General features: G+C 40.7%; 1 protein-coding gene across 11 annotated transcripts in view; it reads right to left on the reverse strand.

Annotated features, from left to right (window-relative positions):
- The window catches only part of CACNB2 (calcium voltage-gated channel auxiliary subunit beta 2), a 376,515-nt gene that overhangs the window by 10,076 nt on the left and 343,880 nt on the right, over window positions 1–22,559 (reverse strand). For 6 of the 11 annotated variants that reach the window (XM_026015822.2, XM_072749414.1, XM_072749417.1 and 3 more), the window contains 4 exons: window positions 20,558–20,691; window positions 16,500–16,580; window positions 15,965–16,023; window positions 7,013–7,122 (listed from right to left, as the gene is read on the reverse strand). In XM_026015822.2, coding sequence (XP_025871607.1) covers window positions 7,013–7,122; window positions 15,965–16,023; window positions 16,500–16,580; window positions 20,558–20,691 — 384 coding nt within the window. Of the gene's footprint in view, window positions 1–7,012; window positions 7,123–15,964; window positions 16,024–16,499; window positions 16,581–19,868; window positions 19,931–20,392; window positions 20,413–20,557; window positions 20,692–22,559 lie in introns of all 11 variants that reach the window. The other 5 variants (XM_026015848.2, XM_072749415.1, XM_072749418.1 and 2 more) reach the window with 2 other exon arrangements.

A 22,559-nucleotide genomic window follows, 5' to 3' on the forward strand; every position in this document is an offset into this window, starting at 1 on the left:
AGGCATCACACTTCCTGATTTCAACTATATTACAATACTAGAGTAAAACTGTCTGGTATTGGCATAAAAACAGACACACAAATCAGTGGAACAAAAGAGAGAGCCTAGAAATAAACCCATGCATAAGTGGTCAATTTATGACCAAGGAGCCAAGAACACACATTGGGGAAAGTACAGTCTCTTTAATAAATGGTATTGGGAAAACTGGACAGCCACATGCAAAAGAATGAAATGGAACCATTATCTTATACCATATACAAAAAGCAACCCCAAATGGATTAAAGACAAATAAAAAACCTAACACCATAAAACTTGTAGAAAAAAACATAGGTGATAAACTTCTTGACATCAGCTTTGTTGAATTTTTTTTTTTTTTTTGGATTTGGCATCAAAAGCAAACACAACTAAAACCAAAATCAACAAATGAGACTATGTTAAACTAAAAAGCTTCTGCACAGTAAAAGAAGCTATCAACAAAATGAAAAGGCAGCCTATTGAATAGGAGAAAATATTTGCAAATCACATGTCTGATAAGGGGCTAATATTCAAAATATAGAACTTATACAACCAAATAGCAAGAAAATAGTCTGATTTTTTTTTTAAATGGGCAGAGGGTCTGAATAGGCATTTTTCCTGGCACCAAAATGGCTTGGGGCAGAAATAGGCTTCATCACTTCATAGAGCTCTGTGATCCTTGGGTAGCATGCTTAACCTCTTGGAGCCTAAATATTTTTTTCTGGAAAATGAGAATGGGAATTAAATGAACCAACATGCGAATCATCTATTACAATGTCTGTCCCATAGTAAATAATACATGTCAAGTACACTTGACATTGAGCTACATGGATTTGAAATGTGGGGTTGCCTTATACACAGATGTTTTCAGTAAGTACAGTACCATGCTGTCAATGTATTTCCTCTTAGGATTTTCTTTTTTTTTTTTACTCTAGCTTACTTTATTCTCAGAAAATTCGTATTTTGTATTAGAATACAAAATATGTGCTAATCAACTGTTCATGTTATCTATAAGGCTTATGGTCAGCAGTAGGCTATTAGTAGTTAAGTTTGGGGGGAGTCAAAAGTTACACCTGGATTTTTAACATGGGGATTGGTTCCTCTCACCCCCATCATTTAAGGATCAAATGTGTTGCTTGTACCTACCTCTATGGATGGACAGTTTGCCCACTGAATTTTTTTTTTTAGGTTTTATTTATTCATGAGAGACACAGAGAGAGACAGAGACATAGGCAGAGGGAGAAGCACGCTCCTTGTGCAGAGCCCAACGTGGGACCCAATCCCAGGACCCTGGGATCACGACCTGAGCCAAAGGCAGATACTCAACCACTGAGCCACCCAGGTGCCCCCTTCCCCTACAGAATTTCAATGATAGGACTGAAAATGTTTCCAATAGGCAGTGAACTGATAGAACAATACATAATTAGCCCTATTTCTTCCCTCAGTACAGTGCCTGGTACAAGTTGGCACTCAAATTCTGTTGAAAGAATGAGTCAACTAAATAATGAATATGACTACCAAAATATATTTAGACAAAGTGAACCACTCCCTTTGGGTAGAGAAAGATTGCTATAGCTGGGCCATCAGTGCAGTCTGGTGTAACAAAGAGTGTGCTAATTTCTCAAGACAGCTACACTGGTAATAGGTCAAAAGGAGGAAAGAAATTAGATTCAAAAGATCAACTAGTCACATAAATTTCAGGTTCATTTGCAAGGCTAATTTTATAGCCTTCTATCATCAGCCCTTCGTTCTCCTTTCTTCCTAAGAGAAGGCAGATGGTCAAGTAAATGCAATCAGCATCACTGCCAGATGGCACTGCTCAATGGAAAAAAATCTGGACTGCTAGTCAAGACCCTCAGTGTCTAGTCTTCATTTTATCTTAGTATAAAGCTTAACTACATACAGAACCATTCATTTCCTGTTGTTTTCAGATTCTTCCCTACACGGTGCTGAGCTTGAACAAGGTTGGGAGTCGTTCTGGCAGACAGTAGAATCACCTGGCGGGCCTGTTAAAACAGACTGTAGGGCCCCACCCACCTCTAGATTTTCTGATTCAGTAGGTCAGGACAGGGCCTAAGAACTGTCATTCCTAACTAACGCCCCGTGATGCTGACACTGCCGATTTGGAGACCACACTTCAGGAACCACTGAACTGAATGCTTTTCTCAGGTCTGTCATCCCAGTTCTAAAGTCCCTGGTGCTATAAACAGAAGATAAAAATGATGAACTCTGCTTTAGTTGAAACTTTTACTGAGATAATTATAAATTCACATGCAGTTGTAAGAAAAATACAGAGATCCCTTGTACCATCTACCCAGTTTTTCCCAGTGGAAAGAAACATCTTGCAAAACTACAATGTGATTATCACAACCGGAATATAAATGATTCACCAATCCTATTATGTTTCTCTGGTTTTCTTGTACTCTCTGTATGTATATTTAGATGTATAGAATTTCATCCTATGTGTTGGTTTATGTAACCAGCACTAGAGTTAAGAGAACAGTTCCATCACAAGGAATAAGTGACAAAATAAATGATCGAAGCTAGCTCTTCAGTTGGATTAACACTATTTACCAGGTTGTAAACACTGTTAGCTAACCACCTGTGTTGCCACTACACAAAGTAAGTGCCTTTCCTCATTCCCTGCATGCTGTCAGTTATAACTGTTTCCACCTGCACAGCTAAATCTACCTTTGCTTCCTAAACTCATATTTGCCCAGTATTTTCCCACCTTCAGCACATAGTTTTCACAGTCATGTGGTACTTTTTAAGCACTACACTCACATACCTGTGTACAAGTGTGCACAAAGATGTACCATATTCCCTAAATTGATTTGCCTCTTGGAAGATGCTTGGGGTCAAACCAAACCACAGATTTGGAGACCACACTTCAGGAATGTATTATTTTTAAAAATAAATCTGCCCTTGGAATTGGCAAATAACTGGGTAACCCACACCCATCACTACTTACATTCAAGTAGTATTTTTATTTCTAAGAGTGTAATGTTCTTCATTTGCATTCCCTAAGTCTGAATAGCTAATGTACATATCTTAAACTGTGATGCTTGAGCAGTATTACAACGGAGAAAAAAGGTTAGAACTTGTACGAGTCTTATGAGTACAAATAAAGCCATCTGTCCATGCAGAGGAGTCCTGTACCACCCCCAAAACAGTATAAAAGATGTACTTAAAGCTTCAAATTTTTCAGGGTTTTCTTGTCCTTCATATCATACACATCAGTGTAATGAACTCCAAAGGCAACATAACTATACTTTTGTTTATGTAACAAAAGTTTTCTAAAAACATGTGCATAAAGCAAATTTTTTACCTATCAAATTATATCTTCATTGTACTGGATCTTTCACCCTTTTCTAACAGAAATAACTGCTGAAATTCATCTCATCTATAGATTTGAGGTAGATCTTCTCAAATTTAACCTCTACTAAATACAGAATAATCTTAAGGCATAGCATATACTCATATACTTACATCCTTGGAGTGTTAAAGTATCAATTCTGTACTGTTATATACATGTTTCCTATATAATAGAGTCCACACAGCACACATAACTTGTTATTTAACGTGTTGTACTGGCACAAAAGGGGTATCACCTGACCATCCTGCCTGTTATAATGACCTATTTCCCAGTGCTACCATAAAAAATAAAAATCCTCATACAGAGGAACCTACCCCTGTGTTTCTCTGGGAACAAAGACTCAGTATTTGCTAACAGTGTTCATGGAGACTTTATAGCACATAACTACTGAATATCCAAAAGTGACTGCGTACTAAGGCCTGCCCTCTGTGCTAGGTTCCAGATCTGTATGTACAGGTGATGCCCTGCTGGGTATCTGGATGCTACATAACACTGCAAATTCAACATGTGCCCACATGCCGCCACCATCTTCCTTATTCCCCTAGCCAGTCCACTCCCTCCAGATCCTCATCCTAAAATCCCTTCTCCCCAGAATGACACCACCAATGGCCCAGTTCCTGGAGCAAAAACCTGAGATCATGCTGGAGTTGGCTTTTCTGTGTTCCACAGATTGCCAATACCTGACTCTCGTATCTCTGGATTCCTTTCATTCTACTGATTACCTGTGTTACTGTCTTATTGCAATCCTCTCTTAATCTCTAACTTGAGTGATGACAACAGCCTTTGAAATGACCTCCCTGTCCAATTCTTGCCCCATCTCCACCCTGCTGCTACAGGGAGGGATTCTTCTAAAGGCACCAATTTTATTAGTGTCTGCCCAGAGTAGATTATTTCTGCCGAACCTGCTTCAACAGAATCTGAATTTTTTCCTGACTTGGCTCTAGCTCCTTTCCACTCTCTTTTCCACAATGCTGTCAGTGATCCTTCTAAACCACAAGTCACACTGTGTCACATTGTCTGCCTTCCTGTACCTTTCTACCATAATAAAAGTATTATACTATCAGGCACAGTCTCTCTAATCTCCTGTCTCCCCCTTCTAGTCATTTCATATCTGTTATGCTGGCTTCCTCAGTATCCCTGAAACATATCACACATACTCCTGCCACAGGGCCTTTGCATCTTCAGCTCTCTCTGCCCAAAACAGTCTTCACAGGTAGCTATAAGGCTAAAGAATTTACAACAAATCATTCTGCTAAAATATCACTTCCTCAAAGAGGGTCCTGTCTTCCCCATGTAAAATCACATACTTTTCTCAGTTTACTCTCTACCCTTTGGCCTTTTTCTTCCTAGACTCTTCAACCACTGAGTGCTACATCTCTTAGCTTCTGTCCATGTGTTCCCTATGAAACAAAAACTCTAAGAGAGTGAGGACTTGGTCTCCTTTACTTCTGTGTCCCTAGCACTTATGATAATCCCTAGCACATGGTTGGGACTCAAGTATTTGTTAAGTGGGTGAATAAATGCCTAAAATTTATACATAGTTCTATAATGCCTTGGGATAAGCTCCAAATTCCTTAATATCCCTCCTCTGCTTCTCTGGTGTCTTCTCCTTTCACCCTCTGTTCTAAACCATACACTCACAGCTAAGGTGAAACCTATGTTTTCCAGAAGCCTCTTGTTACTCTTGGTTTTAAGTCCTCATCACCCTCTCCACCTCTTTCCCTTTTGTCTTGCCTAAACCCTATTGTGCTTTCCATTAGCTCCTAGGAAAAGCCTTTCTCAGTGGCCTACACTGTCCTGCAGCATTAGCTCTCTGGCAACCAGTTCAAGGCAGGCTCACTGTGCTCACCACTTTATATTTCAATGGGCTGTTAACTTCTTTGCCTTGCTGTTACACCAAGTTCCTTGAGGGCAATGCCTTCATCTAATTCATCTTTTTATTCCCAGGCTTAACATGACACTTGGGGTCTAGTATATGTCCAATAAAGTATATGAAGTGAAACAGTCGTTTAAAAATAACATACAGTTGGTAGTTACAAATAGCCCTGCCAATCTAAACAAATCTGTTATGCCACTGATGTAACTTACAAGTCTAAGCACAACTGATACTGTCAATGAGGTGAATCAATGAAAGAGCATTTTGTGACAATCTCTGTGAACATCAGAACTATACAGAAGAGTCACAGATGATAAGAATATGAAAAGAAATTACTGTAAGCAAAATGTATCATCACATTTTTCCTCTAAAGTATTTCTAAAGGTGTTTTACTCAAGTGTAGTCAGTGAGGGTTTGTTAGATGAGGAACAAAACTGAGTTTTAGAAGATCTTCTACACAGATAACAGATAAAGTTTATTTTTAATAGTTTCTCTTTGATTTATGTAATATGCTCCAGAATAAACTAAAAACTTCTATGTTTTTAAGGGTGCCTGGATGGCTCAGTTAGTTAAGCATCTGCCTTCAGCTCAGGTCATGATCTCAGGGTTCTGAGATCAAGCCCTGCCTCAAGCTCCCTGCTCAGTGGGGAGTCTGCTTCTCCCTCTCCCTGCAGCGCCCCTACTTTCTCTCCCTCTCTCTGTAAAATAAATAAATAAAATCTTAAAAAAAAACATATGAACAGGAAAAAAAAATGAAGATCAAAGATCTCGAACAACTCTCAGAAAATTATAACAAACCTAACAACCCAGTGAGTTACCATGTAAGAGTGATTAACCTAAAATTCCAAGCACATGCCACAGAGAAGAAACAGTTGCCAAAGGATCTCATTTGAATACATTAATAAACAGTATCCCAACACAACCCTGTAAACATGTTAACTAAAGTCTCTATCCTGGGGCACCTGGGTGGCTCAGTTCTTTATGTGTCTGCCTTCAGCTCAGATCATGATCCCAGGGTCTTGGAATCAAGCCCCATGTCGGGCTCTCTGCTCAGTGGGAGCCTCCTGCTTCTCCCTGTCCCTCTGCCTTCTGCTCCCTCTGCTTGTGTTCTTTCTGTGTCAAATAAATAAAATCTTTATATACTGTATTTGCAAATAAAAATATTGGTATCAATTAAAAATGGCCAGGAATTGATTTCATTTATCTCAACACTCCCCCACACTCCCCTTATACATATAATCCTGAATATGACACATATAATCATTGATATAATTCAGTTACTGAGAGTCTTTGGATGATAGCCACCCTTGATGGAGAACATACTATGTTTAATCCTTACAATAATTCTACAGGGTAGTTAATATCTATTTTGTTTTTACTTAAATGAGGAAACTAGGCATTAAAAAGGTCAGTGAGCTTGCTCATAGTAACACCAATAGAAAGCCAAGAGTTTTTAGATACAGCAAAGCTCACAGTAGTGGAAAAAACAAACACACAGAAAAACCAAAACCAAAACCAAAACATTAATGCTGACAGCCAGTGGAATATTTAACTCAAAACTATCATAACAAATCTTTCCATAGCATGAAATCACTAAGACTGTAGCACTAGCCACTGGCAACATGGGTCTATTTCTTCTCTGCTTTATGACACATGGAATTGTCATCTAGTTAGACCTTCTCATTGGCAGCCTCGGGAGAGAAATGTTTAAATAGCCTAAACCCACCAGCATAGCACAGACTTACCTAAGCTCGACCTCGTGTTGGATCTTTCTATTATCGCGTGCTTGCTGGGATTGTTTAACACTGAGCGCTTGGCGAGTGAGATGTCAGCCGTGACCCTTGTGATGGATATCCTGGTGGCGGAAAAGTAACAGAAGACCCTGAGGTTATTAGTGGAATACAAGGGGACAGAAGTACATTCCCAAACTCACCTAAGTATGAAATACATAGTGAATGGTATTTTCAAATGAAAAGATGTTAGGGCACTTAATCATTCATTTTTGCTTATCTCACACCTTAGCTGACATTTATCAGTGCTTACTAAGTACTAAGCATTTTAGTTGGATTATCTCACTAAATCATCCTGCAAAACTTTAGCAGAGAGGTTTCTTATAATCCCACTTTTGCTGATGAAGAAATGAGCCAAAGCAGGTTAGTTATCCAAGGCTATATATTTTTAAACAGTGGAGCTGGGGTTTGAACCCAGACTCCCAAAAACTTGTATTTTTAGCCCCTGCACTCTCACACCTCCCAAAGTGTGGTGCTGTGAAAGGCACCAAGAATAAGTAAAAACAAGACAAACATGGTCTTCCTTCAGAGAGCTAAGAGTCTAGTTAGTGGAAGAGATGGGAATGAATCAGAAAAGTAATTTTCAAATTGTCTCTCCCCACCCCCATTTTCCAGTATATTTACTGAAAAAAATCCTCCTAGAAGTGGAGCCACACAGTTCAAAGCCCTGTTGTTCAAGGGACACCTGTATGTGAAGTTGAAAGCTAAGAGATTATTATATCCATGAAACTATAACAAATTTCTGTTTCGAAACTCAGAATGAGTTTTTGTAAAATAAAAATGACAGAAAGAAAAATTCAAAAGAAGAGAGCTGGAATATTAAGAAAATCTAAAGGGTAAAACAAACAAGGGTAATCTAATTTATTTTTATTTTTTATTTATGATAGTCACACACAGAGAGAGAGAGAGAGAGAGGCAGAGACATAGGCAGAGGGAGAAGCAGGCTCCATGCAGGGAGCCCAACGTGGGATTCAATCCCACGATTGATCCTGATCCCAGGATCGCGCCCTGGGCCAAAGGCAGGCGCCAAACCGCTGCGCCACCCAGGGATCCCCAAACAAGGGTAACCTAAAGGGTTAAAAAAAAGAAAAAAAAAGGCACAGAGAGAAAAATTATACAAATGAGAGAACCACCCAGGAGGCTCACCTTCTACATAAGAAGAACTCAAGGAAAAAAAAAAAAAAAGCCAGAATTAAGAGTCTTGATTTTCCAAGGTTCAGCACAGAGGTTGAGAGTTCTATTACTGGGACATAGTCTTATAAATTTCGTGACATGGGGGACAAAGGAAAAAAGATCCTACACTAAAGATCAGAAATGGAAGTGTTCTGTGCTTCTCAACAATGGAAGCCAGAAGATAATGTGGCAGAAAGCTCTCAAAAATTTTTTTTAAAGATTTTATTTATTTATTTGAAAGAGCACAGAGGGAGAAAGGGAAAATCAGACTTCTTACTGAGCAGAGAACCTGACGTGGAACTCGATCCCAGGACCCTGGGATCATGACCTGAGCCAAAAGCAGATGCTTAACGGACTGAGCCACTCAGGCATCCCAAAAGTTTCCAAAATTCTAAGGGGAAATTATTCCCATCAGAATTCTGTAGCCATTTTAACGCTCAATTACATGGAAGGGTTGATGAGAGATACTTTTAGACATTCAGGGTCTCACAAAATTATGTACTTTTCTGGGGAAACAACCAGAGGATGTTGTTAATTGAAGTGATAGGGAAAACCCTAGATCAACAGATCTAAGGAAAGGGGGCTCCAACCCAAGAGGAAAGCTAAAGGAATCTCCTGAGTAATGGTGAAGGATGTCCCAAAATCACAAATGTACGCCCAGCAAAGAGAGAACCGTCCAGATTGCACACGGCAGCATGCTCCCAGAGGTTCAAGAAGACGAAGCTGAGTGGCTGCAGGATGCATTTCCATATACTGTGAGGAGGTCCAGACAACTGGGGAGTCCAGGACTGAATCAGTGCCAAATACACAGGAAGTTAAGGAAGATAAAAAGTAAAATTACTTGACTCACAGAAAACACAGAAGAAAAAGTGATTATAGTATATAGTGTGGCTCCTTTGACCATTATCCACATGGTCATAATACATACTAAAAACTGGAGCCAGCTGAAAGGAGGATTTAGCTGTTGGGAGTGCAGGCTGAGATGTGTGCAGATGTCTGCCGGGACAGACAGGAAGATGATGCGTGAGAGCTAAATATCCTGTGAGGTAGGAAGCCAGTAGCCACCGCCTAACACCGATAACTCAAGTAGCAAATCAGGCATGTTATTGGGAAGCAAGGAGTAAATAACCAAAAGATAGAGCTAAAACAGTTCAGAGTGGCTGCCGTCTGAAGAGCAGGGCATTTAGTAAGTGTGGGAAGGGACATTGGCATTTACAGAGAAATCTGTGTTCCTCTATACCCCATAGAATTCATTCTTTCCAGAACTTGGACCAGTTAATAGAATTCTCTATCTGTAATCACAGTCATGATAGAAAATAGTTCCATACCCCCGACCCACAAAATTCCCTTGCGCTGCCCTCTTAGTTGTCAGTCTGCCCCTCTTCCCTACCCCTGGCACCCAGAGAACTGGTTTTTTTTTTTTTTGGTCCCTAAAGCTTTCCCTTTCCCCAAATATTACTGCAGCCTTTTGAATGGAGCTTCTTTCACTTTCCATAATGGATGTGAGATTCATCTGTATTGTTGTATGTTTCCATTTCTTCTTACTGCCAGTGGGGCTGCTGTTTTTTAAAAAAATAAGCATATGATTTTTGAGCTTTTTGTACTTAGATGAAAAATTTTTTTTTTCTTAGATGAAAATTTTATTCAATGTGTTAAAAGCAAGGAGACACTAAAACACTGATTTAAACATTTTCATTATTATTTCAAAATGCATTCACAAGTGAAATCAGGCTAGAGGTGAAACACACAATGCTTGGTCATTGTTCAAGATGTTTGTATTTAAGGGCACCTGGGTGTCTCAGTGGTTAAGCGTCTGTTGGTATCAGCTCAGGTTGAGATCTTGGGGTCCTGAGATAAAGTTCTGCATCGGGTTCTGCATGGAGACCACTTGGGTTTCTCTCTCTCTCTTCACCTCTCCCTCTCCATCTTTTTTTAAAAAAAGTTATTTATTTGGGGGTGGGTCTAGCAGTTAGGGTGGTACCATCTGGGAAGCTCCAGCTATAAAGGAGGTAACAGTACTCCCTTCACATGGAGCAACTGTGGCGCCATGGAGGGAGACATTCATTCAACACTGATTTATCGAGTGCCTACTATGTGCTAATCATTGGGGTGCTATTATGGAACCCAAATTCTCATGGAAGAGAGAATGAGTAGAAGGAAGTAGACAGATGTCTGATGTCAGGTGGTCATAAATACCATTAAAAAAATAATGCAGGGTAATGAGGACACAGATGGGGTGAGGCAGAGGGTACATGCTTGGTGTTCAAGGAACACCTTTCAGAAAAGTTGACCTGTGGTCAGAGGTGAGGGAAGTGAGGGGATGAGCCATATGGGTAGTGTGGGCATGGTGTTCTAGGCAGAGGGCAGAGTGAGCACCTGAAGTGCCGGGCATTACACTAGTAGAGCTATGTGGGGCCCAGGTTCTCCTGATGACCACAGTGTAGGTGTGTCCTTCTACATGGGGAACTGACCCAGCAGCAGGACAGGATTTTCTATAATAATACATCCTCCCTCTCCCACCTGCTTGGGCCTTTCTGCACATGGTACTGCTCAGCTGAGAATCCACTGACCTGCTTCTGTGGTTAGCTTCGTAGGCTGTGTGAAGTTGGGTCACTATCCTATTTCAACTCCTAAAGTTATGCTTTGGGAATTGTCACTACTTGGGGTTCTGCCAAAAAGGAGACCTTGAAAACTATAAGGGCAAAATTCGGGGGACAGTTCAGAGTAGTGGTTCTTAGCCTTCACGGGATACCAAAATTGCCACCATGTAACCTTCTAAAGGTACATTAGGTCCTCCCTTAGGGATTTGGTTTCAGTTGGCCACAGGTGGAACATAAGCCCTTATTTGGTTGGTATTTTATTTTTAACGTGCTGCAGATGATTTTAGTATGCAGCCAGGCTAGATAACCACCAGTTTAGAAGAAGTCGTCTCACATCTAAGCAAATTATCTACACAACAAAACTAAGTGATGTACAGTTGCCCAGGATTATTGATTTCCAGTAAGATTCCTTTGCAGAAGATTCACCAGTGTATACATCCCTACAATTCAGTTCGCATTCCAGACACTTCAGTGCTGACAGCTGACATTTTCAAAGTCACTGGGGAGGAAAACCCAATTCATCACTGGTGGTAGCTTTCCTCTTTGTCCTCTATTTCCTTGTTAATTTACCTGTCAATGTCCTACAAGGATGAATCCGCAGATTGCTTTGTTTACATGACACAGTTGGTTAGGATGGATCGGATTTTAAATGGGCTACTCTATGGCACACAACAGAAAGAGGATAATGATTTATCATCTATTCTTTGACCTGACACACTTAAATGCTATTTAACAGCCAAGATCACAATTCTGACAACTCTCCAGGGCTTCAACAAATGAACTTAACTAGGTTTGAGAACAGAAAAGAATTCCTATCAAGAATCTTTCCATCACCAGCACTTCCTTTCATATATCTTTCCCCCCATGGGCTTCAAGTTTTTAAAAAATAAATTTAGCTTATTTAATAGATAATTAAGGAGTAATTTATTTTTCCATTTTAAAATTACAAGTGCATGGAGGTACCTGATACTTTCGACAAGTTTTCTCCCCCCTACTGCTACCAAAACTAAAGACATTTAATGACCCAGGTACTCTAGATGTCTTGCCAGAGGTTAAAAAATTAAATTTTACATGGATTTTTCCAAGTGTTTGTTAGAGACCCTCTTCATTCCTTTAAAGATCTTTAATTGGTGATTCCCAAGCCTAGAATGTTGAACTTGAGCTCTATGAGTCAAATGAGCCAAGACTGCTCCATTAATAAAGCCATGTGAAAATTACTTCTGGCCAGAAAGAACAGACTGATACAACATTCAAATATTTTGCTCATTGTTTCTTAAATGAAATCAATCTGAATGGGCTAATACATTAGAGCACAGGTTCAAGCAATGCCCTATGGCTGGAATCTCTCTTCCAAATTCAGAACTTACTAGGTTTAAAGAGTAAGGAAATGCCATCGCATTTTTCCATCTTTGGCATTTTGGAACAGGCAGTGGGTTAAGTCAGTCATGGAAAGCACAGTGCTTTGTCTAGCAATTTCCTGGGTGTGCATGCTCAAGAAGACAATCCCAAATTAGGATAAGTGACAGAGCCAAGCATAGAGAACTGAAAGGTAAATAAGCCTGATTGAGGGGGATTTTTTTTTTTTTTAACTTGGCCAGTGCCAGACTGCCTTGGACCACACCAAAGGTGGTGTTTTCCTGGCACAAACTAAAAAATATTTCAAGTTATGAAAAACAAAATTGAATTAGGAACATTTGATAAGGTGGACCTTGATTATAGTTTCTAATTCCTTTTCTGTCTCTTTCAGTCCTTTGCTTGTCCTCCTGTCCCTGACTCCCCTGCTGAAAGTCAGTATCAATTACAAATGACCGTAAGAGCAGGTGCAGTCAAGGAAGCAAGGGGTATACTAAGAAACTTAAAAGAACACAAACCCACAGATACTATCTATTGTAAGAAGGACAGGGACATAGAAGAGAGGCACCAGATTTGTCTTGTTAAAAATACAAAAATACAGGGATGCCTGGGTGGCTCAGTCAGTTAAGTGTCTACCTTCCGCTCAGGTTGTGATCTCAGGGTCCTGGATCGAGCCCCGCCTCTCCTTCCCTTCTACTTCTCTGCCTGCTTATGTGTGTGTTCCCTCTCTCTCTCTCAAATAAATAAATATAATCTTTTAAAAAAATACAGAAATGTAAACTAGCCCTGTATGTTCCTAGGTCCCCTGAAATCTACTCTTTGCTTAAATTTCAGTTTCCATTTTAGACTCCTGTTGTGTCATTGATGCTTCGGGAACTGGCTTAACTCTGACCACAGATTCTTTGACTCAAGTCTTCCTTCCAGCTAACTAGAAGTGAGCTCCATGAAGCCCAAGCCCTCATCTGACTTTGTTCCTCACAATGTCCAGCACACAGAGTATGTTCAATAAAATTTGTTGAAGCAGACTGAGTGGGGAAGGGAAGAGAGGACAAAGATTACGTCCAAGACGATGAACATGGTACACCAGATACGGCCCTGGCTCTGTTACCAGTCACTCCTTGTCTAGAGACTTGAGTTGAAGACCTCTAGGAAGCTTGCCTTCCACATGATGCTGTGGCACACCTTGGTGCTTTCACCCACTTAACACCCTCTACTGGACAGGCCTTTCTCTTTCTAATTTGAGTTAGTGAAATCTTAGTTACCATTTAAAAACCCTTTCCTAGATGTTGAACATTCCTGTCTGCATCAATCCCTCCCTCCCCTTATAATCCGTATACCTCGGACATGCACATGCTGAGCTGCCCCTTCATCTATTTCGTATTTTACTGCTCAAGGCTTCAGATTATGGTTGACATCTAAGGTCTACAAAGACAGTGAGTGGCTTCAACATCTCTGCATTTCTCTAGCAGGGCATATATGGAAAACATTCATTCAACATTCACCCATGTGCCCTTTACACTGAGTTCGGTCCCAGGCATTGAGAACACAACAGTTCACAGAATAGATTCAACAAACAAACAAAAAGCCAAAAATCTGCCCTCATGGGTTGATAGTCTAACTATAGGAGAATGGCAGCAAACAAAATTAATAAATAAAATGTACAAAAGAATTATGGGAAAAGTCAAGGAAAGGAGAGAGAGAGAGAGAGAAAGAGCGAGAGAGAGTGTGTGTGTGTGTAGTGTGCACATATACCAAGGAGAGTATTTGAGGGAAAAGTGTTCTTAGCAAAGGAAAATGTAAGTGCAAAGGCCCTGAGGTGGGCATGTATCTGGATGTCTAGAACACTCATGGAACAAGGAAGTCAGTGTAGCAGGAGCAGAATGAGAATGTAAGAGATGGTGTCAAAAGTAAGGAGCGGGGTGGGATTGTGGATGGTCAGACCAGAGAGGGTCTTAAAGGCCACTATGAGGACTTTGATTTTTACTCAGTGAAAAGAGAAGCTACTGGATGGATCTGAACAAAGCAGGTATAAGACCCACTCACAGTTTAACAAGAGTTGTTCTGGCTGAATTGAGAAGAGAGGTTAAGGAAGCAATAACAGAAGCAAAGATACAAGTTAGGAAGCTATTTATGATGATAAACCAGGGAGGGGTGCCTGTGTCTTAGGCCAAAAGGATCGCAGAAGATGTGTGAGAAGTCATCAGATTCTTGATAGATTTTGAAGATACAGACAACGGCATTTGGATGCAGGATACAAGAGAAAAAGACAGTTAAGAATGATTCAGTGAGGGATACCTGGGTGGCTCAGTGGTTGAGCATCTGCCTTTGACTCAGGGTATGATTCCAGGGTCCTGGGATCGAGTCCTACATTGGGTTCCCCAAGGGGAATCTGCTTCTCCCTCTGCCTATGTCTCTGCCTCTCTGTCTCTCATAAATAAATAAAATTTTTAAAAATTAAAAAAAAAAAAGAATGATTCAGTGATCTGGGGCAGTTGGGTCTTGGGTCTGAAAGACAAAGCAGGTGTACTTGAGGTGTGGGATATTATGAAAGGAGGTTTTTGGGAGAAGTTGGGAAGTCTGAGAAGTCTATTAGACACCTTGGCAGTGATACTGAATAGGCAGTTGGATATATGGATCTGGAGTTCAGAGGACAGACCTACAAAGGAATGCTATTTACAAGTCTAACATCAAATGAAACCACTCATGGAATGAGTGTAACTTGAAGAGAGAAGACCAAAGGACTTAGCCGTGGCCGCTCCAAGATGTCTAGTTGAAGAGGAAGAACCAGCCAAGGAGAAAAAGGAGACAAAATGAGATCAAAGAAAAACCAGGAAAGCGTACTTGCAGAGATCACATACATAAAGTATTTAAAAGAGGATGAAGTAGTCCAACACGTCAATTAAGAGGAGGACTGAGGATTCGCCCATGGATTTGGTAATGGGAAGGTCACTGCTCATCTAACAGGACTAGTTTTGGTTGAGTGATGGATGAGTAACTGGAGACCACATCGGTACAAGGAGAACAAGTAGGTACCACATTTTGAGGGAGTTCTGCTGTAAAGAAAAGGAGAAAATGGGATAGCAGAGGGGAATATGGTTCAAACTTCATTGAGAAGGGAGAAATAACTACATTTTTAGGTGCTGAGGGAGATTCCATTAGAATGAGAAGTAGCGATGAGGAGAAAGGCAAGGGTTTTACAGTTGTGTTGAGATGGGGAATGGGATCTAGTGCCCAAGTGGGTGGGATGGCCATCGCTCGGAACAGAGTAGAAGCAGAGCATCCAGGCAAACACGCAAGTTGGGCTCGGTGTGGTGGTGGGACAATCTTTTGAAAGTTCTCCTCTGTTTGCTTCTACTGTGTCTATGGAAGCAAGTTCATTGAAGAGGGAGAGGAGATGGGGTTTTGGGGCTTGGTGAGAAAGGAAATGGTACAGAAGTCTTGAAGAGTAGAAAAGTGAATAGAAGAGAGATATTAAATATTATTTCTGGGCAGCACTAAGAGCCAGCTAATGATAAATTTAGGATGATACAGGTCAGTGAGGATGTGGCCAGGTTCCCCTCACAGAGGCAGGTGCGGGAACAGAGAGCTGCTTATCTAGGACTGAGGATGTGCTGAGCAAAAACGACAAATATTTACTGAATCAGATTGAGCTGAATGATACTTACTGCCCATCACCATACAGACTTTGGAGAGTAGTTTTCTCTGTGATCACCTGCCTGTCCCACCCAGCTTTTGTCATCTTCAAGAAAAATCCACAAAACCAGTATTCTGAAATACTCACCGCCCTTCAAATCTGTGTTTTAAAAAATCAAACAACGCTTTCTGCATCATATCTGTGACCTGCAATTGAGCAAGCAATACATTAAGATAAAATGAAAATAGTACTAATTACAACAATTATATTCCTAAGATTGTTTAAAAACCTGGGCTTCCCATTTGGACAGCACTGCACGTGTAAGATTTTTTTTTTTTTCACATTTTTCTGCTGCAGAGTTCTGATACAATGACAATTAAAAAGGCCAAGTTCCCCAAATTTATCCTGATGTTTTAGTGACGATACACTGACTCTGCAAGTGTTTTCAGGCACTCTCCATTTGATACCATTTCCCCAGACTGAGTAAGCAGAAGCCAGCAAAACCTCCAAAGCAACAGCTATAAAAACAGAACACAACAGGAAGAGATATATACCACAACCTGGAAAACAACATGCTTCCCTGCTATAAGTTCTTTAAGCTCTAAATTCAAGAGGCAGGTGGGGGTCACAGAGCAGTTCAGCAAGCGAAAGTCAAATATAGGGGGCTCCAGAGGGCACTTACCTCGTACCCCTTCAGAGAAGGGCCCACCAAGACCACTGGCCGCATGGAAGGTACCACATCATAAGGAGGAGTGTGCTCTGTCTGCAGAAAGAGAGGGGAGGACTTCAGATGGTTGACAGGCAGGGGAACTTAAATATTTTAAGTATAAATTATTCTTTCTGAACTCTGTAATAGGAGGCACTGGCTTTCCAGACCTTTCCTTTTTTTTTTTTTTTTTTTTTGATTTTTATATACATTTTTTATTACTTGCCTCTTTCTTCAATAAACTGAAACAAAGATTGGTGGGCTTATTTTCCTAAAGTTCTCAAGTTACCGAATTGTTTACAGTTTTCTTGCTCTCCTCAAGAAATACTACTGACATATTAGTTCCTAAAGCAGGAAGTGCTGCTTTTGAACAAAAACTAGGTGAAAGAACAGAAACATGCCTCATGCAGAATAGATGCTTTAGGCTTTACTGGAAGTTAACACAGCTTTCAAATGCATTTGAGAGTTTTCTGAAGACTTGAACGATCAGGCCTATCGCGGTTAAGTACGGAGAAAAGAAAGGTCTTAGCTAGCTTTGCATCTTAGAGGTTTGTCTTACCTGGATAAAGCCTAATTTTGAAACATTATAAAGTTCATTACCAAATACTTGAAAAGCCCTGCATTACTGTGAGAGTTTAAGGCTAACAGGCATGCTTGTTCCAGCAAGCAGTAATTAAGGTCACTAGCACAGGTTAGTGATTCATGTTTTTGAATTTCTGGTCTCTAGACCTTGAAACGTGGAAACTTGAAATATAAGGTTTATGTGTCTTGGAAGGAAGGTGGTTAATGTGTGCTAGCATATTCAAGCACGCTACAGGGGCCTCACAAGGTTTGCTATCAACTTGCACATCTAATATGCTTCCCTAGAGTGGTTTAGGTAATGTCTCTGTTATATAACTAATTCATGCCTTTCCAGGATAATTCCTCTCCTTTTTGGAAGAGCAGAGGGAGGAGCTAAATTTTGCAGCAATTTCTAAAATTTCGCAAAATTTTCAGCTTAGCTGCTTCACATAAAATGGTCAAGTTTTTTTTTTTTTTTTTCAAAAAAATCGGGTAACAACAGCTAATCTGCTTGATTACATCAAAACCAGCTATTTCCAAAGCAGAAAATGCTACAGGGACTCAAAATGACTTTTTTTTATTGCAGAGGAGAGAGAGAGGCCTTAAACTCGGAGGTAAACAAATCAGTGTCATGTGAATCTTTCGGCATTAAGGAGTGTCCAAAAAAGATATATTTTTAGAATCACAGAGACAAAAAATTTTTTTAAACTATTTTAAGAAATTGCAAAACTAACGTGCGAATGTGAACTTCTGCATCAGCCTGTTGCCCAAGAACATTCTACTGTTGCTTAAAATGGCCCATTACAGGGCACCTGGGAGGCTCAGTCAGCTGAGCTTCTGACTCTTGGTTTTGACTCAGGTCATGATCTCAGGGTGAGGAGACTGAGAGCCCTGCCTGGGGGTCTGTGCTCAGCGCTGAATCAGCTTGAGATTCTCTCTCTCTCTCCCTCTGCCCCTCCCTGCTGCTTGTGCTTGCTCGCTCTCTCTCACTCTCTCAAATCAATAAATAAATCTTTTTAAAAAATTGCCCATTACAAACTTTATGACTTTGATCAAATTTAACTTGCTTCGGGGCGGGGAGTTAAAAAGCATTTCAGCTCAATAGTTTCCATGTTGAGATTTCGTCTAGAGTAGCAGACAAATATATTTATGGGGGGTGAAAATAATGCTGTGACCGTGCTGTCAAATTTTAGTCCTTCAGATTTTACCTAGTGTTCAAACTTAATTTTAATAGACACAAGAAAGGTAAAATACATTTTCAAACAGGGAAAAAAAAAACAAAACAAAACAAGACAAACATAATACAGTAACAGCACAGAGGCCACAAGCACCAGTCTAAAAGCAGCCTAAAACATGGAAAAGAGCCTCATCCGTGAATCTCAGGTTATCTTGTTGGTTTTGAGCTCTACATCAAAGTTCACCACATAATCAATAACAGAAGAATGAATACCAGTGCCGAAGGCATCATAAGCATATTTGTCATGACAGTGATTCCGTCTGGGATCATACTGAGAATGTTTAGAAGCCAAGTCCTTATAGCTATTCAGTATAAGAATACCTTTTCCATTGTTGGAATTGGGAATATGAATTGCACAGCTACCAAGAAATTTTATTTTGAGTCTGTAAGTATTAAGTGGCCCAGTATTTTGGAGGTCTTTGGTTCCTTCGATCTCTGGCTGCCAACTAGCGAAGCATTACCCATGCTGGTCATCAATCAGCTTCTTATTCAATAGGGTAGCTACAGAAATTACCTTATTTGATGGAATATTGGTACTTTATGCCCTATGGATACCGACACCATCATTTTTACCTACTCTTTCCTGCTAGCCTTATTTTGTTCCAATTCTTTAGCTGAAAAATCACAATCAACATTTTTCAAGGTTGAGAATTTAAGACTAAGCAAACTTTGAAAATATATCTCGACTAACATGGTTTCAGTTCATGTCACTGCTCTATAAAATTCAGTGTCTGAGGGATGCTGATTTTCTAGGCATCCGCACTAGGAAGACTGTCTGTCACTTGGCTGCAAGGTTTAGCTGCGCCGAGAAGGTAGGACCAGAGAGAAGGGCCCACTGGTGCGGGTTTGCATCAAGCAGGGGCTGTCTGTGTTAACACACACAAAAAAAAATCCGGGTTTTCATTTTTGCCTGGAGCGCCAAGGCCTTCCATTATAAAAGTAATCCTCATTTATTTAAAAACAAAACAAAACAAAACAAAACAAACTTTATAGTGCAGTCTCTGACATCTCATGGATAATTTCAGAGTTCCTCCATGTGGCAAATGCTTGTGTGCAGGGGAAGAGAACCAAGGACACGGAGTTTGGGACAGAGGCGGCTTTCCTCCACACACGTCACGAGATGTCCGCATGGTTTGTGCAGGACACATGGCTCAATAGTAGGAAGTAGGATTCCAGAAGACAGCACAGTTGGCTGTGCAAAGTGGTGTGTCAAAAGAAAGGAATGGAAATTGTGTGTGTGTGTGTGCGTGTGTGTGTGTGTGTTGGGGCGGGGGGGAAGAGGTGATGTCCTTAAAAAATAATGCTTTCAAGCTACAAAACATGTGAAAAGAAACAGATTTTGTCTGGAGTAAAGGGAGCTCTGGAATACTCTGGTTTGCAGTCCGGGGACAAGGAGCATCACCGTGTAGCATCTTGCCTGGCCAGTGGCAAAGGCTCTACGCGTGGCCACTGCCCCGTTATCTGACAGGTGAGGTCCTGCAACCTGACTGATGGAGAAGGCAAGAACAGGGGGAGAGTACTTATAGAGGACAAGAGGAGAAACTCACAGTAAACCGCCAAAACAAGCCTGCAGTTTTCCAATGGTCTTGCTCATCGGCAGATTTTGCACCTAGTGGATTAGAAGTTTAAATACTGACTAAATTAAAAATTGAATAATTTCTTTTAGTACAAGCTATGTATCTGGATAGCATAAATCAGAATCTAATAATGGTTTTAATATGCTTGATATAAGTTAAATTTCTGGAAAAAAAAGAAAGAGACAAAGACAGACAGAATAAGCATGCACAGTAGAGGTGCATTATTTGGAGCTGTCAGCGTTTGACATCTCAGAATGTTGGAACAGATTCCCTTGGTGGTAGATATTTATTCCATCAAAAAGGATAAGTACTGTAATCTTGCTTTAACAAGGTCACTCACTGAATTTAGTCGGTTTGAAAGGCATGGACTCAATTAGCTGTTTGAGAGGTTCTCTTCTTGGGATAGGAATGACTGCATTTAAATGAAACTGTGGGATTTAATGCTAATGATGCCAGTGGCAGGATAAACACAGCTTATGTCAATGTAAACTTACCGATTTCTGCTTCTGCTTAGCTACAGCAGCATGGAAAAGAAACAAAGAATAACACAGCATGCACGTTATTGGCTTATCAAAGGACGCAGACAGTCAACAGGACCAGAAATGTGACGCAGTGCAGGTGAGCAGGTGGACAGATGGGAGTTTGGAAGTTATTGTTACCTTCTTAAAGAAGGGTATTCTTTTCTCTTTGGAGTGGGGTGACGTTACACTGTTTGCACTGGGTTTAGGGGAGCGGTGGTTTGCTGGAATATCATTTTCTTCTGCATCTAAGCCAGTAGCATCTATGTCTATAGCTATATACAGACAAACAATTCAAAAATCATCAGGTAGACAGGAGAGGAAAAACAGGTTATAAAAAAAAATAAAATAAAACGAAAGCAAACAAAACTAACCATAGTAAAAGATCTATCATGAGTGCTGAGCATCATCAACAAAGTAAAATGTAAAGTAAGACACGTTAAGAACGCAACGTCATCAAACCTAACAAAACCCAAAGATTTCCCCTCAGGGTAACTGCTTGCTTGCACAAATGAGCTGCCTGCTAGACCTCCTGGATAATATTTTAGAGAAACATTTTTTAATGTGTAGTTTCAAATACAGTACTGGTATTTTTCCACGTCACCTGTAGATAAGTATGGTTCAGAACATCCGGCTTTGCGCCTTATGGGATCGTCAGTCACCTTTTCAATAATAAGCAACTACATTGGAAACCTTATAACAACATGCCTCAGATTTCTTATTTTGCTTGTTTTTGTGTGAAAATAAGGGCAATGTGAAAAGCTTCACGAAAAACACAACAGGCATTTGAGGAAAAGCGAGAATAGAAAAATCTTAAATTCAGGGATGCCTGGGTGGCTCAGCGGTTGAGCATCTGCCTTCGGCTCAGGGCGTGATCCTGGGGTCCTGGGATCGAGTCCTGAATCAGGCTTCCTGCATTGAGCCTGCATCTCCCTCTGCCTGTGTCTTTGCCTCTTTCTCTGTGTGTCTTGTGAATGAATACATTTTAAAAATCTTAAAAAAAAAAAAGAAAAATCTTAAATTCAGGCAACCTAAAGGTGTCCTACACAAGGCAAAGGATTCAGGGAGGCTTCCAGGATGGGCCAGATTAAAACAATTCCAAAGGGCACCTGGGTGGCTCAGTTGCTTAAGCATCTGCCTTCAGCTCAGGTCATGATCCCAGGGTCCTGGGATCAAGGGAGCCTTGCATCAGGTTCCTGCTCAGCAGGGAGTCTGCTTCCCCCTCTCCCTCTGTGTGCTTTCTCTCTCTTAAATAAATAAAATCTTAAAAAAATAAAATGATTTCAAGATGGTATGTACCCTGTCTGGCAGGCCTGACTGAAAACTAATTATAGAGCACTGGACCTCATGATCTCCAAATGAAATGAGTCTTATAAAATGACCTGATAAGAGAATTCTGACGATTTCCATAAAGCACTTCTAGAAATGCATTTAACATGAGAGACAGAGTGGAAGGACACAGAGGGAGCATGGCACGGGTCCCCTCGTCTGGAGAATGAGAGGTTTAGGCCTGTGGTTCAACATGCTTTCACTTTTAAAATCTTTTGTCTGGAAAACTGGAGCACTGAAAGATTCAGTGTTAAATGAAAAAACAACAACAACAAAAAGATCCAGCATCTCATTCCGAAGTTGATAAAATGCTTCCACGTGCAATGACTACAGAATTTCATCAGCTGCAGAATCGGAACTGGAAAGTATTTTGAGGATCACTTTCAACCCTCTTATTTTTAAAAGACTGAGATGATAAGACTCTTAAAGAGTTTAAGGGACTTGGCAGAGCCAGGACTCAGAGGCGAGGCTCTGGGTCTGCGCGCCCCTGGCCCATGCCTGCACCCTGCTGCCTATTGGGGGGGGGGGCGCTCTCAATGCAGGCACCCTCTGTTCCTCAGCTCCCCGGGGCTTTCCAGGTGGGGGTCCTCACTTTTGGGATTCAGGAAGGGACCAGAGGTGAGCTCCGGAGAGAATTATTCTATGGTTTAGATGAGTCCTGGAAAAGAGAGTCTACTCAATCTAACAAAAAAACCCCACAGCACATTCAGATAAGGAGCATCTGGAAGGAACGGTTTGGTGTCACTAAGCAGCTAGCATTCCTGCCACCCACAGGGGAACATGGGGGTTCACACACAGGCAGCCGCTGCTAACC

This window comes from Vulpes vulpes, chromosome 2 (assembly GCF_048418805.1).
Source record: "Vulpes vulpes isolate BD-2025 chromosome 2, VulVul3, whole genome shotgun sequence".
In the NCBI taxonomy this organism is placed as follows: domain Eukaryota; kingdom Metazoa; phylum Chordata; class Mammalia; order Carnivora; family Canidae; genus Vulpes; species Vulpes vulpes.